Source organism: Sphaerodactylus townsendi, linkage group LG04 (genome assembly GCF_021028975.2).
Source record: "Sphaerodactylus townsendi isolate TG3544 linkage group LG04, MPM_Stown_v2.3, whole genome shotgun sequence".
Classification (NCBI taxonomy): Eukaryota; Metazoa; Chordata; class Lepidosauria; order Squamata; family Sphaerodactylidae; genus Sphaerodactylus; species Sphaerodactylus townsendi.
Genome location: NC_059428.1, coordinates 136,933,075 through 136,949,634, shown reverse-complemented (window position 1 = coordinate 136,949,634; position 16,560 = coordinate 136,933,075). Strand labels below are relative to the sequence as shown.

At 52.0% G+C, this 16,560-nt stretch overlaps 1 protein-coding gene across 3 annotated transcripts in view; it reads left to right on the top strand.

Annotated features, from left to right (window-relative positions):
- The window catches only part of TSC22D1 (TSC22 domain family member 1), a 61,705-nt gene extending 54,420 nt beyond the window's left edge, over nt 1-7,285 (top strand). For 2 of the 3 annotated variants that reach the window (XM_048492895.1, XM_048492894.1), the window contains 2 exons: nt 4,877-4,928; nt 5,902-7,285. In XM_048492895.1, the coding sequence (XP_048348852.1) occupies nt 4,877-4,928; nt 5,902-6,162 (313 nt within the window). In that variant the 3' untranslated portion in view covers nt 6,163-7,285. Of the gene's footprint in view, nt 1-4,876; nt 4,930-5,901 lie in introns of those variants that run through there. The other variant, XR_007244214.1, reaches the window with a different exon arrangement.
- The last annotated feature ends 9,275 nt before the right edge of the window (nt 7,286-16,560 follow it).

Sequence of the window (16,560 nt, the reverse complement as noted above, 5' to 3'; positions counted from 1 at the left end):
TGCTGTAGCCTCCAGCAAGTCCCACATGCGCTGCTCTGCGCCTCTCTAGCATCTCTGTCACCTCTTCCCCCCCCACCCCCCAGGCAGCAGCCACCTGGAGCATAGGCACCAGGCCCGCCAGCCAAGTCCTCCCTGCTCACTGAGGTGCATGCACATCAAATCCAGCGGCTGAGGGGGGGACGTTTTCCCCCCACATGACAAATTCTGTGTGCGCGTGCCCACAGAGAGGGCTCCGAGTGCCACCTCTGGCACCCATGCCATAGGTTCGCCATCACTGTTCTAGCAGGTCCAGGGTCAGCTGGAAAGAGTGTTATACCTGGGGGTGGGTGGGGGGAGAGAGACGTTTGGTATTCCTTGGTTGTGGGGGTGCCTCTAGAGGAGCACCAGGATGAAACAGTGACAGTTTGTGTATTCAAGGGAAACTGCAAAAACGATGTATTTTCTTAGGCCTGACATTTTCTCACAGCTGTTACATAAGCGTGTCAGCAGATCTGTCCAGCCCCCTCCCAAATGAATTCCAGGTTCATTAGCAGCATTTAGAGCTGCTCAAAGGGCTCAAACCACCAGCAGCATCCAGTGTACAACCAGAGGTCACTTTGAGAAAGTGGGGTGTGTGCGGGGGGGGGGGGGGAGTGTCTTTATTACCTTATTTCTCTCCTTCATTCCTTTATTCTGTTACAGAGAGGCAGTACAGCTCATGTTTCTCTGCCCCTCTACCTGTATTTCCTTGTTCTTTGCTACCATGGCACGTACATGGGTGATAGAAAAGAGGGGGGATGAGCTGACCCCAGACAAAAGGGGGGGGGGGAATTGTCTGCCTTCCCAAGACCTGGAAAGATAAAAACTCCTTCACTGCAGGGCTCAACAGCAAGTGGCGGAGTCAGCCTTGACATACATTTCTTTAGTAGTGATATATTAATTAGCTTTGCAGCCCCCTGTTTTCACGCCCCTGGAAAGTCTGCCGGCTGGAGATGAATTCACCCTGGCCTAAGGCCAAAGGAAAAACCCTGGGGGCAGATTCTGTTGGGAGCTGTTTGATGGGGAGAGTTGAGCCACATTCAAGCCCACGGACACCCTGAAACTATTTTTTTTCTTGCCAGTGTCATGTAACCAGTCAGCCTTATGAAGGCATGCGCTCCTTTGCAAGGGCCACTCTTCTGACTGTAGTGGCAAATCTGTAGCCTTTCAAAAGTAGAATAGAGGCCAGCAGGGAGCCAGCAGGGTGTAGAGGTTAATTGTGTGGGATCGGGGAAGGCCCGCGCCGTTACTGACCCGTGTGGTGATGTCACATCACAAAGCTTATGAAGATCTGGGAGACCTGGAAGATGGCCGGGCGATCTGCAGCCAGCAACTCTCTCTCAGCCTGGCCTGCCTTGCAGAATCGTGGGATTGGAAGGGACCTCACAGAGCGTCCACTCCAACCGCCTGCTCGATGCAGGATCAGCCGAGATCAGGGGTGTCCAACTCTGGTGCTTCAGGTGTTCATGGACTACAATTCACATCAGCCCCTGCTTTGTATTGTAGCCCATGGACATCTGAAGCGCCAGAGTTGGACACCCTTGGCCTGGAGCATCCCAGACAAGTGTTTGTCCAGCGACTACTGAAAGACTGTCCGTGAGGGAGGAGCACACATCTCCCCAGGCCGCCCATTCTGCGGCTGAACTGCTCTCACTGTAAAAAAAAAAGGTTTTAAATCCCAGTGTCCAGCCTTTCCACTGGTCATTTATATCCACTAGTCATTTATATCCATTATGATGAGCAATTGGTTGAAGTGAGGACAAACTGGAGGAGAGAAGAATCGTGAAGGTTGCTTTGGATTCCCATTTGGGAGAAAATTGGGATATGAATAAAATAAGGAAACAGTAAGTACGTGAAGCACAGGTGGGGTGGGGGCTCAGCTGAATAAATGAACCTTCGCTCTGGACAGTGCCAGGTTTCTCCCTAGCTACGTTTTCTAGATAGAAGCGGTTAGGGGTCTAAATGAACCCTTCCCTTTCATGAGTCTGAGTTCTCACAGTCGTCGGACCCAGGCAGAGTCCGCACAGTGTTGGGTCTGGTGACCAGATGGGCATCTGCCGTCTGCCACAACAGGGGAAAAGCTTGAGATGGGACCCTGGCTCCCAAAACAGCGTTCGCCTCATGAAATGAGCAAGGTTAATGGTTCTCCCACCAGGAACCAGCGCGTGAATGACGCCATCCTTGCAAAAGCCCATGTGGTGATGTCAGAAGGGTGTGCCTGAGCTGCCCGTCCCCTTTTCGCCGAGTGTGCCTGGTGTGGGTTGGGTCATGCGTGAATGGAGTGCAGGGCATGAAGAGAAAAACAAAGGGGCTCGTCAGGCGCGTCTCCTCGGTGGGAGCGAACATCTTCCCCCACTTGACCCATGAAGAAGGATCGCCTCTCTCAACCTCAAGATTGTTGGGTTGGGGGCATCTCGCGATGCTTTTTGCGGGGTGGAGAGTTGCATGGCTGGATGTTGATGGCACGCCTCCTTCATAATCCATGATTCGTGCATCACAGTGCACAAAACATTGCGGTTTTCACTTTGCCCCCTTGAAAAAATGCACTGAGCAAGTCTTTGTTGTCTGGTGCATTATGATTGGTCATTTGATGGCTACCTTCAGTGGCGTGTTTGAATTATCCAGGGACTTTCCCACATAATGTTGTTCTCGGTGATCTCCTCAGCCACCCTGCAGGTGAGCGCCAGAGGGCTGAGAGCACAGGGCTTCTCCCACACCAATAGCTCGGGTGAGATGTGCCTGGCGGGCCTCACCCCTGGCAACGGGCCACCTCAAGCATCCTGGCCCTTCATCCTCATATATGCCTTCGAGGTAGGCTTTGCAGCGAGGTGGCACATTCTGATGTGGGGATTGAGTGACAAAGCATTTGAGTACAGTTTTGACAAGCCAGGTTTCAAGGACCATTATATTTAAACAATTGTGGTTTGGGGGCATTGCCAGATTGCGCGACATGAATGATCTCCCCGTGCCAGGTTGCCTCTGGGGACACCTTTCCTTTCCTGCTTTTCAGAAATGCTCAGTTATGTGTCTAGGAGTGGCTGGCTTCTTCCGCTGTGCCGCACCTGACTGCCATGTGCGCGCTGCCCCTTTTCCTTCCCACCACCCACAGAGGTAGATTTTCATTCTGTGGAAGCGAAACGGAGGCAGAGGCGAAGTGCCGGGGTCCGGGGGTCTGAGGCCAATCCACCCAGGCTGCAGCCCTGCTTTCTAAGGAATGACAGGTGGGAAGACAATGGCTGCTGTTTAAAAGGAACAAGCTTCCAATTATTTGGGGCTGTTTAGCCAGCACCAGGGAATACTTCCTGTTAGCTGCCACCTTCATCGTAATCTCTCTTAATGCACAATTCTGGGTGTCATGTAAACTGATGGTTCTGAGATATGCCACCAGCTGGCTACTCTCAGTGCTTGGATGGCTGGATTCAAAGGCTGGGGCCGCGATGAGCCCAGACGGCTGACCCAACGGCAGACAGGGTTTTTGCTCTTTCATAGATGGTGCCGGTCTCTGTCGTGCCAGCTGTGAAAACGTGGGCATTATTCCGGTGACTCAGTGCGGGGCAGCCAGAGGGTACGTGGGACGAGTGAGTTGCCCCTCGTGACTGGAAGCGCGGATGTTTCTGAGGCAGGAGTGGTTTGCTGTGATCTTTTTCTGTGCTTACACTCTCTGGAAGATTAAAAAAGAATTTTTTTCTTTTTTAATGTGCAGGTCCTCCTGGAATTAGCAGTACTATTAACAATACTATAAACACTGCAAGTCAAATGTTTGTTCCGCTGGCTGGCCTTTGCTGCCCTGTGGGTGTCGATCAGGGAGGGGTTTGGGGTGGGTGGCAGGGTGTCAGTCCCACATACACAAAGGGAGACTCCTGTGCTGGGAGCAGAGCTGTGTGGGGGGCAGGGGGATGTTTCTGGGCCTTTTTTGAGGTTACTAAGTCCTAAGCGCCTTAAGCCATGCAGTACAAATCTTGGCATCCCCTGTGCTGCCACGCAGGGGTGGCTGCTTCATTTGGAGTGGGCTTTTTTCCCCCTCTTGTAAGTGGTGTTGAAACTGACTGCATCCTCTGTAGCGAACCACTCCATCCTAAGCTGAGGGTCCCCTTTCCAAGTCCACTGAGACCTATAGCATGGTGCAGCGATTAGAGTGCTGGTGAGGCTCAAATGCCCATTCCTGCCACTGGGTAGCCTTGGGGCCAGACCTGGCAGGATTGTTGTGAGGATAAAATGGATTAGAGGAGACTTGTTAGCTGTTTTGGATCTCCATTGGGGAGAAAGGGGAGGTACGAATGAAGGACCCTCTTAGCCCAGGTCTGCTGGGGGGAGAGGAAGAACGTTTGGAGCCCCCCCCCCGAAAGGCGGAGGAAAGGCTGGGGGTGAAATCCCAGCATCTCTGCTGCAGGTGGGCCTCCCTTTTCCGGTGGGGGTGGGGGGCTGCTGCAGGCTGGTGTTCCTGGGTGGGGCTGGGTGCGTCTTGGAGGGCTGGCTGCGGGGCGGGGGAGCTGCCGCAGAGGGGGCGGGGCCGGGCTCCGCGGCAGCCAATGGGCGGCGCTGCTGCCGCATTCGTTGGCGGCGGCGTAGGGCGGTGGGAGAGCGGCGATCGCCCGCCCGGCCGGCAGCCTCTCCCGGGGCTGGGGCTGCGGCCTGGGTGGGAGGGGGTGGGCGATGGAGGCGGGCGTCTGGCGGCTGCGCCACTTGCCCGTCTCCTTCCTGTCGGCGCTGCTAGGCCCCCCCGAGAGCTCCGCCCCGAGCCCCTTCCGCCGCCGCGGCAGCAGCAGCAGGTAAAGGAGGAGGACGGCGGCGGCGGGCCCTCCTGGCCGGGCTGGCGGCGGCGCTGACCAGCCCCCTCCCCTCTCTGTTTCTCTTGCAGCTCCTCGGGCGCCACCGTCGTCGCCATCGACAACAAGATCGAGCAAGCCATGGTAGGCACTGCCCGGGGGGTGGGGAGGGTAGGGTTTGGGGGGGTCCTCCATCTCATCTCCCCCCCCCCTCCATCCCACGCTGTTGCCAGGCAAACTCCGTCCTCCGACTCCCGGCTATAAATAGCGAGCCGCGGATTGGCGCGGGGGAGGGGGCGGTCGCGCTGACGTCACCAGGGACGGAGGGGGTAATGCGGCAGGGGGACGGCTACGGGGGGGGGGCGGGTTAGCAGGCCCTCTGAAGCGCCCCCCCCTCCGCCCTCGCCTTGCGCAGCTGGGAAGGGAGGAGGTGCAGTGCAGAGGCAAATAGACATCCCCGTGAGGCTTTTCCTGTTAAAAGGGGGGGGGGGTCCCCGCCTGCGCCACCACCCAGGCGCCCCCAGGCACCCCCCCCCTTCCGTGCTCAGCCAGGGTTGACATCCGCCCCAGCCCAGCAAAAAAGAAAGGGGGGGGTTGACAGAAATGGGGGCCCCTCCAAGCCATGGTCCGGAAAGGGCACTACTTGGTGCTGAAAACGGCAGATGGGGGGAAGGGGGGTCAGCTAGGAGAAGGCCCTGTCCCACCCCACCATCGTTTGCTTGTGGGCAAGAGCGGTGGGCTTGGGGTGCAACTGAAATGCACAAGACCACCAGCAAACACCCCCCCCCCCCCAATGGCAGAAGGCAACTCCTCCAGGGTTTGGTTGGTAGTGGGGGATTCTGGCCGGAAATCCTGGGGCCGTTTGTACAATTGGTTCCTTCCCTTTGAGGAAGGCCATCGAAGGCAGGGACAGACCTCGCAGGGTTGAGTGAAGCACAGGTGGTCTGGCTCTTTTTTTAAACAACCACCCACATTGACAGGGGATGAGTGAGTCTGCGTCCTGAGTGCTGGGGGGGACCCCGTGAGTACTGTGGGGGAGGGGGGTTGGCTGTGCAGGGCTTGCTTGCCCCTTGAACTCCTTGTGCTCCTCTTCTCTGATGTTTTTCCCCTTCCCCAGGACCTGGTCAAGAGCCACTTGATGTACGCCGTGAGAGAAGAGGTGGAGGTCCTCAAGGAGCAGATCAAGGAGCTCATAGAGAAGAACAGCCAGCTGGAGCAGGAGAACAGCCTTCTGAAGACCTTGGCCAGCCCCGAGCAGCTGGCCCAGTTCCAGGCGCAGCTGCAGACCTCCTCTTCGCCTGCACCCTCCCAGCCCCAAGGGACGGGGCAGCCGCTCTCCCACCAGCCGCCTCTCCCGGGCTCAGGGCCTTCGGCGTAGCTTGAAAGCCCACTGGGAAAGATGCGCCGGACTCTGCCGAGGTGGGACTGCCAGCAATGCGCCTGAGCAAAGGCTTTCCACCGCCGCATTACTGCATGCTCTCTCCCCGCCCTCCCAGTTGTGAAGATCGCCCTGTGCCTGGCGCCTCGAGGCCACAGATTGTGTTTTGTTTCCTTCCCTGGTATTTAAGGTGTTCACTTGGAGGGGAGGGGGAGCTGCAGATCTTTGAGCGATGCCTGTCAGTGGGGGTGGGGCGCAGAACAGCCCAGGGAATCGGCACAAAGGTAGCAGCAGCTATGGCCGGGTCTGTGTCCCAGAAGCTGCCTTTCTCTTGAGAACTCCTTTCTGTCTTCTGGTGCCGCAGAGAATGCAAGCGGCAGTGCTGTGAAGCATGGAAATATGAAGAAGTGGGCTGGGGGTGTTGGGAATGAAGACCCCTCCCCAGCATTCCACCTGGGAGCCACGTGAGTGGTGGCTACTGAGCGGGACCTCAGAGAAGGGTTGGGAGGAGGAAAGATGCCTGCAACCTTAAAATGCAAATGTGCACTTAATTTTTTTCTGTATCCAAGGAATGTGTCCCAAAGTTGTGCTTCTAGGAGGAGAGCAGGCAGGTGACACATTGGTTGTGACATACACGTAGGATGGTGAATATGAAGGTTTGTGTGCTTAATGTATATTTGTGTATCTAGTGTAATTACTTTGTAAAATAGGAACTGTAACTACTCAGTAAATTGTACAGAATGAATTCCAAAGGGTGAACTGGACCTGTTTGGGGAGGGTTTTTTATTTTATGTTTGATGCTACACAAATTAGATTTGCACCCACACCGCTCTGAAAAAACTGGCTGGTTGTTTGGGGGGGGGGGACATTGTGAAAAGCTCTGGAAATTGTTTTGGATCTGATGACCTTGAAGCCCCACTAGTTCCGGTTCAGGCTGGGGTGACCAAACACTGCAGGAAACTATTAGTCTCACAATGGATTTTATTTCTTTTTTGGCATATGATCCGTATAGTAGTACGCATACATTTCTGTGCATGTTCTTCGGGGAAGAAATAGTAAAACATCAGTATATTTAACTATTGCACTTCTCAAGTCCCAATAAAGCATCAAATGTTGATTAGAAGCCACAGTTTGAAGGTCATTGCTACTTTCCACTCTGGTATTCCAGAGGAACATTGAAATGTCTTTGCAGTTTTTACTGAATGGGATGGAAACCATTAATTCAGCCAGAAGCCCCAGTCAGTCATGAAATCTTGACGTTGTCCTCTTTAGGCCAATAATTGAAATCGCAGCCTCTTCCTGCCCGGAAACTGGCCCCTTGAGCTGTTTGGGAAATGACCGGCAGCCGCAGCAGCAGTTGTTGCCTGGTAACAAAAGACCCCTCCCACATTTGTGGTCCGTGGCACTAAAGAGAGTGGCTGCTGTCTTGAATGCATCATTCAGGTGGATACATGGACTAGATTTCAAGGGATGAAAGTGCTCCTAAACCTTACTCAGCATTTGCTCAGTGCTGTTGAGTGCTTGACACCCCTTTCTTGGGTCCTCTTGTAGTGACTTTATGGCTTCCTCCCAGTGTGGTAGAGTGAGGTTGCCGGTGGCCTCTTGGGGTGTTTGTGGTAGAGGCCAGTTTTCTGTTGAAGAGGATGCTATTAGCCTATAGAAGGCTGGGTGATGTAGTGGTCAAAGAGTCAGACTAGGTTCTGGCAGATCAAGGTTTGAATCCAACTCTGCTTTTTTATACTTATGATATTTATATTAATTTTTTCAAATATAGTACAAAAACAAAAAAGAAAATATAGGAGGAGTAAAAAGAAAATAGTTACCCAGAAACTATTTGTATATTAGCTCTAACACATTGGATCTTAGAATTGCAATTCTAATATCATTCCTTAGTTCCAAAACAAAACTTTGGAAACTTTAGTTCCAAAACAGCAATAACTATCTAGTAAGCAATTATATATTAATAGTCTTACTATTGCTATCGTTCCTACGATTTAGCTTCATATAAGAAATACAGCTCCCATTTTGATCACCTGTTTACAAGATTTTTCAAACATGACTTGGGAAGAAGATGCCCCATTCTACTCCTAAAAGTCTGCATAGAGATACAGAGTCCCCAAACAGCCACATGTACACATCTGCCTAGCAGTTGTATTAATAGGACACAATAGAGGCAAACAGCTTACCCGAAGCACTAGTGACTAGAAAGTTGAAAGGCAGAATTCTTTTTCTAGAGGGAGAACAGCTGAATTTCCCCACATTTGGGTGACTTGTACAGGAAAGTCCATCACTCCATTTGCAACAGGGACCAGCTTGATGCCTCTGGGTGCTCACAAGCTAGGGCACAGAAGTGACTGTCTTCTCCAGTTATATGCCTCTGCATCTGGTTTCAAAGATACACTGCTAGTGAACATGGAAGTTCCATTTAGCTGCCACATCTAAGATATCAATAAGTCTGCCTTTTAAATAGATCTTTTATATTGTATGCATTTACAAACATGTTGCGGTCATCTGCAGCACATATTGTGAAAATTAATGGTGTGTTCGATTAAAACTGCAAAAGGAAAAGCAGCACTTAAGTCCCGCCTCCATCTCCCTGCAAATTTTGAAAAAAGCGCCTCCTGCATGAGAAGCTCCCGTAGCTGCAGAGAAGAGGAAAGTGGGGGAGCATCCCCCCCCCCGTTTCCCTTTTAGGAAAGGGGTGCTGACGACAGAAACCCCCAGTCTCCTCGTTGACAGAGCCCCAAAGGTTTGCTTAGAGCTGGCAGCAAGGGCAGAATCCTTGGGGTCAGGCAGAGGGGAGATGTGGGTGCTTCTGTGGGGGTGGGGAATGCTGCTACTGCAGCAGTCATATGATGAAAAGGGAAGTGGCTTTTCCTTGGTATTTGTGGGGAGCGGAGAGCACAAAAAAGCCACACCAAAGCACTTCCATTGTCCGCCCTGGATATGCACCTGCATTTGGAAGGAGGCAAGTCTCTTCCAATCCAGTCTGAAGAAAGAAGAAATACACTGCAGCAGGCATGAAGCTGCCCTCTGAAGGGTCCGGCCTCGGGCCCGTTAAAGCCAGTCTCATCTATGCCTTGACAGCAGCTCTCGGGGGTCTGCAAGGGACGACTTTCTCTTCTGCTGCTTTTGGGATGTCAAGGATTGAACCGGGGACCGTCTCGGTCAGCTACCGGCCCCGTTCCTCATAACGGTTGAAGCCAGTCGGCTCTTCCAGGCGGGTGTGGAAGCAACACTGAGGTAATGAATGGTCCTAATAACAAAGGAGGTCGGTGTGGGTGTGTGGGAGCACTTAAATCTATACCCCGGATCAACAAGGAGAAATGTATTTCTAGGCGTTTCCCCCCAGGCCTACTCAGAAGGAGGTGGGATGCCAGCAGCAAGGCTTTCACAAGGCAACAGTCTAAATTAGTGCCCCTAATGAGATTTACCACCCAACACTAATCTCTGAGGCTAGAGCAAGGAGCAAGCTCAGTAGTAATGGGGACCGTCACTTCCTGTAAGCGGCAGGGTGAGAACTTGGGAAGAAAGCGGGCACCAGTCTGTGTTGTGCCCATGGACTGCGCAGCTCCCGGTGCCCATGTTCCTTTGATTGAAAAGGCATTTACACCTCTCTTGTCAGAACTAAAAATTAAGTGCCAAAACAGCCTCAATTATACCCATCACCATGTCCCCCGCTCCACAGCACCAGTTCCCCAGGAGGGGAGGGGGGAATGGCTTCCCTTCAGTCCCACGTCCTCCTTCTCTGGGTCAAAATAAATCACCACCACCCCCGCGCTGGCAGAGCAGGGCCCTCGACTGAAAAACCTAACTCCGTGGTGGCGAACCTTTGGCACTCCAGATGTTATGGACTACAATTCCCATCAGCCCCTGCCAGCATGGACAATTGGCCATACTGGCAGGGGCTGATGGGAATTGTAGTCCATAACATCTGGAGTGCCAAAGGTTCGCCACCACTGGCCTAACCAAAGCAACGAACAGAGAGCAGGAAGGGGGCAAAGGACACACACACACACACCCTGGAAACGTGACAGAACTGGGCACATCAGGGCAGTTTTGCACAATACTTAATTCACTGGTGTTCTACTCACAGCAAACTTGAGGATACTTAAATCTGTCTGGAGCTGGGAACACACAAGGCAGGTAGTTCCATAAACCTGAAAAGGGTTGCCGGAAAATGTGAGATCTTTTTTAAAAATGGGGGGGGGGGAGTTGTTGCGGTTAAAAACTGAAAATGATAAAAGGAGTCCTTGAAGTTTTAAGCCACGGATTCCCTCAGAGACTGTTTCTTTGCAACCGCTGTCTTCCAGGCTGGGTTTCTCTGAAGAAAAGAGTTCTGGGGGGTGGGGGGAGGAGGACGATTTCCAGGGCTGAGCCCCTTAGGCCCAAGCCTGCCTAGAGTGGCCAGCAAATTCCTGGCAATTTTCTGGTGAAGTCAGGGGAGGGGAGGGACCTCAGTCCGATATACTGCCATAGAGTCCCCCTTCCAAAGCAGCCATTTTCTCCAAGGGAATCGAGCTCTGTCATCCAGAGTTCAAGTGTAATCCCAAGGGATCTCCAGGTCCCACCTGGAGGATGGCAACCTGAGGCTGGGCGGCAGCCTCTGGATAACACTGTCTGACTTGTGTGGCTCAGCTAGGCCTGGCTGCCTGCTCCTGTTCCACAGGAGCCACCCGATGAAAGCCAGGGCGGTGTGGCGTTTAAAGCTTCAGATCAGGGTCGGCAGGTTTGAATCCCCGTCCTCCGATGGAAGCTCATGGGGTGAGTTTGGACTAGTCACACACTTTCAGCCTAACCTACTCCACAGTGTGAGGATAAAACAGAGGACAGGAGAATAACAGGAGTTGCTCTGGTCCCCCTGTGGAGAAAGGTGGAGTGCAAATGAGGTGCATCTCCCTGCAGGTCTTCCTTTGTGAGCTTCAGCAGCCTCTGGAGCAGCAAAAGCCACTCGCGGCTACCACCACCACCACCAGCAGGTCCCCTGGGCCATCCCCTCCTGAGCCTCTGCTCCGGCCCTGGTTTAAAGGGAAGTCACCCCACCCCACCCGTACTCCTTCACCAATGAAGCTGCTCCTCCCACAATCCTTGTCACCCCCCTGAACTGTTCAGTTACAAAACTCTGTATTCAGTTGATTTCTGCTTTGAAGCAGCATCAGAAATACGCATTTAGACTTCTACTGCCAGAATTAAGCATAACCAGCAATGTGGCCTCCATTATACCCCCCATCACCCCACCCATGTCACCTGATACCACCCCTGACCACCCGTTCCCAAGGGGGGGGGGGATGGCACCCTCCAGTGCCACAGTCCAGAGACCAAGAATCTTCCCCCAGGGTCCAAACAGCCTACATTCCACACTGCTGACAGAGCTACAACAGCAGGAATCTAATGAGCTGATAAGGCAGTGCCTGAGAAGCAAAGTGGGAAAAAAAATACAAGCACAGCAGGGAGGGGGGATGAGAAAAAAAGGGTTTCCACATCCCAGACAGGAGACAGGGCAGGATCAAACTGGCGTGACAATCCTTCTATCCCTACCCCCCTCACTCCCGAGATTCCTGACTTCCACCTTCCCCTTGGGAAAATGTGCCCTCGTGCCCAGTGGGGCTTCTTGTGAGGAGCTCCTGTCTCCTCGCACTGCTTTGACTGTGGTCTCCCAGCAGGCTCCTGGCATATGCTCTCTGTCAGCCTTGGAGGAAATGTGCCAGGCCCTACCAGCCCCTCACCCTTGCTACTGGGAGCGATGGGCCTACAAGGCGTGGGAATCTCTCCCCCCCCCTGCCCCCTCCCCCAGAGATGGAGGTGTCGAGGAGCTGCCTGGAGGTAAGGCAAGTGCAGCAACACCAACTGGGCTGGCGCAGCTTGGGGAGTGGTGAAGCAAGGTGTGTTCAGCGCTGTTCCTGGAGAAGTCTGGGAAATTGGTGCTTTGGGCATCCACAGACATAAATAATAATTATAGCTGGAGATGGGCGGCAGTTAAGCTATAGGCTGGCAAATGCCTGAAAAGGAGAAGAGGCAGGGAAAGGAGAGAAAATATGGGGGATGGAAAGGAAATAATGTGGGGAGGGGGATACAGGGGAAAGTGAGAGCTCCCTGCCATGCAAGTGGGCCTGACGCAGCAGCCAACCCTACACAACTGTGGTCCAGTTTTCCTAGGTTGAGGTTGTGGTGGGAGAACACTGAGATGGGGGCAGGGAAAGGGAACTTGTCTGTTGGGTGGGAAGGAGCGAAGAAAGCAGGGAGAGGCTATGGGAGCTTTCAGGGAATAGGAAGAGGCAGTAGTGAAGGAGCGGGGAAAGATGTCTCCCACAAGTCCTTGCAGGCTCTTATTTGTATATCTAATTCATGTGCGGATAGCACCGCTCATCAGATTGCTGGAGGAATCTTAGATAACAGCTCCACAGCACTATGCATGGGACTGCAAGACCAAATGGCAACCAGTTGGAAGTTCTGATGTGCCCAAGATTTTGATGCCTGCATGCAATAAACCAGGGGTCTGCAACCTGTGGCTCTCCAGATGTTCATGGACTACAATTCCCATCAACCCCTGCCAGCATGGCCAATAAACCAAACCAAATTATAATGGAATGTGACGATCGAATAGCTCTCACCTTATTTCTTTAACAACCCCTGAAAAGAAAGCGCCTAATACACTTTCTACTACAAGCAAGCAAGCAAGCAAGCAAGCAAGCCCCTAGCCAAGGTTGAATGAAATTCACCAAGCTCAAATACACAGCAATGGTGTTTAATCTTTTCAAAACGCACCTCTGACTGCAATAAAGACCCCTCATACCCTTTTGGAAGAATCTGAATTTCAGTCCCATACCAATGAGCCCTCAATTGAATTTGACAGAAGATGCCAGCCACAGATGCAAGCGAAACGTCAGGAGAGAATGCTGCTAGAACACAGCCATACAGCCCGGAAACCACACAGCACCCAAATGGAGAAAGCTGTCTGAAAGAATGTTGATTTCTTTGAAATGTGGTGTTGGATGAGAGTGCCACGGGTACTGTAGACCACCCTAAATACAAATTAGTGGGTTTATTTATGTGAACAACATATAAATAGAGCACAATATCAGGTTAAAATCCAGTAAGTATAAATTAATACGGCTCTAATAAAAATAAACCCTACCCCATTAAAATACAGCATTATTAAAATTAACATTAACACAAGATGGCACCTGCTATCAATTCCCTCAAAACCCTAAAAGGGGGAGGGGCGGTAGGATCCACTTGATGTTATAAGAAAAAAAGGGAGAGGGAGGGGGCCCCTAACAACGGCTAGTCTCCCCAAAGGCCCGGCGGAACAGCTCAGTCTTGCAGGCCCTGCGGAACTCAGCAAGGTCCCGCAGGGCCCCGACAGCTAGTGGGAGAGCGTTCCACCAGGCCGGGGCCAGAGCTGTGAAGGCTCTGGCCCGGGTGGAGGCCAGCCGTATCATTGAGGGGCCAGGGATCACCAGTAGATTGGACTCTGCCGAACACAGAGACCGATTTGGGACGTATGGGGTAAGACGGTCCCGCAGGTACGGAGGTCCCAGGCCGCGCAAGGCCTTAAAGGTTAACACCAGCACCTTGAAAATGATTCGGTATTCGATTGGTAACCAGTGCAAGCGGTGGAGCACAGGTGTGATGTGTTCTCTAATGGCACCCCCTGTGAGCACACGGGCCGCTGCATTCTAGATCAAATCAAGCCTGAATTGTCCCTATTAGCTAAAATAACTCAGCAGAGGCTATCATACTTTGGTTACAGTGTAAAAAGACAAGAGCCACTGAAAAAGACCATAATGCTAGGAAAGGTTGAAGGCAGCAGGAAAAGCGGAAGACCCAACATGAGATGGGCGTAGTCTCATAGGAAGCCAAAGTGGCCCTCAGTTTGCAAGACCAGATCAAGGCTGTCAATGAGAGGATGTTTTGGAGGACATTGATTCATAGAGTCATCGTGACTTGGAAGTGACTTGACGGCACTTAAGACACTCACAAAGACATGTTCAGGGATCTTGTCTCCTTTCCCACTTTTGTTAGTCCTTAAAAAAAAACTCTAGTGAGTCCTTGGCCCCTTCCGCACACACAAAATAATGCATTTTCAAACCACTTTCACAACTGTTTGCAAGTGGATTTTGCTATTCCGCACAGCTTCAAAGAGCACTGAAAGCAGTTTGAAAGTGCATTATTCTGCATGTGCGGAATGAGCCCAAGAGTGTGTAGAAACCTGAACTTTGTGGAGCGTTAAGAACACCAGAAGAGCCCTGCAGGATCAGACCAGAGATTCAGTCCAACATCCCATCTCATATGGTGGCCAACAAGTTACTCTGGAGGGCCAAACCCCACGAGGGTCGCCATAAGTTGGATGTGACTTGGCAGCAAAAAGAAAATTGCAATGTAGTGGCTGTTAGGCAACGGGGAGAGCTCAGTGGTGTCTTGGTTTCTGCCCAAGGCCGGCTGTCTCAGGATGTGAGCCACCTGGGCATCCATGGGGAGGCCAGGAGTCAGCTGGTTGACCAGCCAGGCTTGGAAATGCATTTCTGCATTAGATGAAACTGTGGTCAACCCAGCAGGGCATTTGCAGGTGTTGAACCAAGTAATGCATTTATCAGGTTTGCTGGAAACCAGCATCAGTGTTTGGCCTCAAACGTTCACAGTACTGGGCATAACAAAATATTGCAGGGAGGAAGGGTCTGCAGGCGCTCATTTGTGCTTCCTCTCTGCCTGTACTTGCTCTTGCTGAGCAAAAGCTTTTAAAAGGTGCCTTTATTCCAGAGCTGTTGGATTTGCAACAGAGAACTCAAGCCGTGCACATGGACGATACCGTACAGCACGTGACTTTAGACCCACAAACGAAGTCTCAAATGATGCACAGAAAATTCAATTTCCCATGAAATTTTAATCAATATGTCTTGTTAGATTTATGTAACTTGGGGAGAGAACGTCTGAGATAAATAAAGCTGCCCGTGTTTGAGTGCGCCCCCCCCCCCCGGTTGACACATAAAAATGCAAAACCGATAAATTCATAATCCAAAATGGCAAGGAGACGGGAGGCCCTGGTTAAAGGAACCTGTAGCGAATGACTGCATCTGGTTTGTCAAGGTGGATGTCAGGGGATTGGAGCAGGGACCCGGGGGGGGGGGGGCGAGAGAGTGGCGCCGGTCAAGTCTCTCAAGTTGTTAACAACTGAGGCTGGATGAAGAAGTACCTGAAATGCAGCTCTCTGTCTCTGGCAGGCTGTGAAGCCAAGAACCATCGTATGAAGCCAAGATTGATACTCATTAGCATTTCCCCTTTTAATGTTTCCCGGCCATGCAACCTTGGTTATGTGGTATCGGTCCAGCATGCAGATGAACTAGCTCACATCTGTACAAGGTAGAGACCAAGAGACCCTTGTGCCATGGAAGAGCAGTCTGTGGGCTACACGTGGTAGCAAGTCCTGTGCACCTCCCCCCCCCTTTCCTTTTGCTGGGCCTCTCCTGCAGAAAGTGGCTCTTGGGGGTCAGCCCTCCCAGCCCACCAATTGGCCCTGCTGGCAGCTGGTAGTCCATGAACATCTGGGGTGCCAGAGTTGGAGTTCCCTGCCATAAATCCTCCAGGAGTCTCACTGCAGGCAAAGCCTTGAGTGGGATATTCTAGGAGGGCCTGAAACTGTTATGGAGTGTGGCAAGCAGTGGACAGATAACAGACAGTCAGAGCACGCTTTATGTGTCATGCTGCAATAAATGCTGGTCGTCTTTGGCGGCGGATAGTGCTGTTGAGTTGCAGCTCTCCCTGTAGGGCACAGGTGTCAAATTCACGGCCCTCCAGATGTTAAGGATTACAGTTCCCATCATCCCCTGCCAGCATCATACTGGCAAGGGATGATGGGAACTTTAGTCCATAACTTCTGGAGGGCTGCGAGTTTGACACCTGTGCTGTAGGGTTTTCTAACCAATTGCTTGCCTCTGTGTAACAATCCTGGACTTCTTTCTTGGTGGTGGCCCTGCTTAGTTCCAAGATCTGAGCTTCCAGTTTAAAACTCAGGAAGGCTAAAGCATAATTCATGGACACCTGAAGCTGATTTATACTGAATCAAAGGGGAGGGGGTGAGGAACAAGATGGCACCTGGGCGGTAACACTTCTCTTCGGTTTTAATCATTTCACCCGACAGTATTTTATGGGGGTTTATCGGTTTTTAAATTAACTGTAAGCGTTTGCGATCTCCATCACTCCTATTCTGTGGCCTTGTGGTATGAAAGAAAGTTTGGGAGGGGAGAGAGAACTCCCTTCACAGCTTCCAGGGCTCTTCTCAGCACTTTTGGCAGGCAAAGGCACGCCAATTAAAGAAGGAGATAAAGACAACGTCCAGCTGTCTGAGGAGTGAGTGGTGAGCTTAAATGATTGACGCTTCTATGAGCCTGTTAATGAACT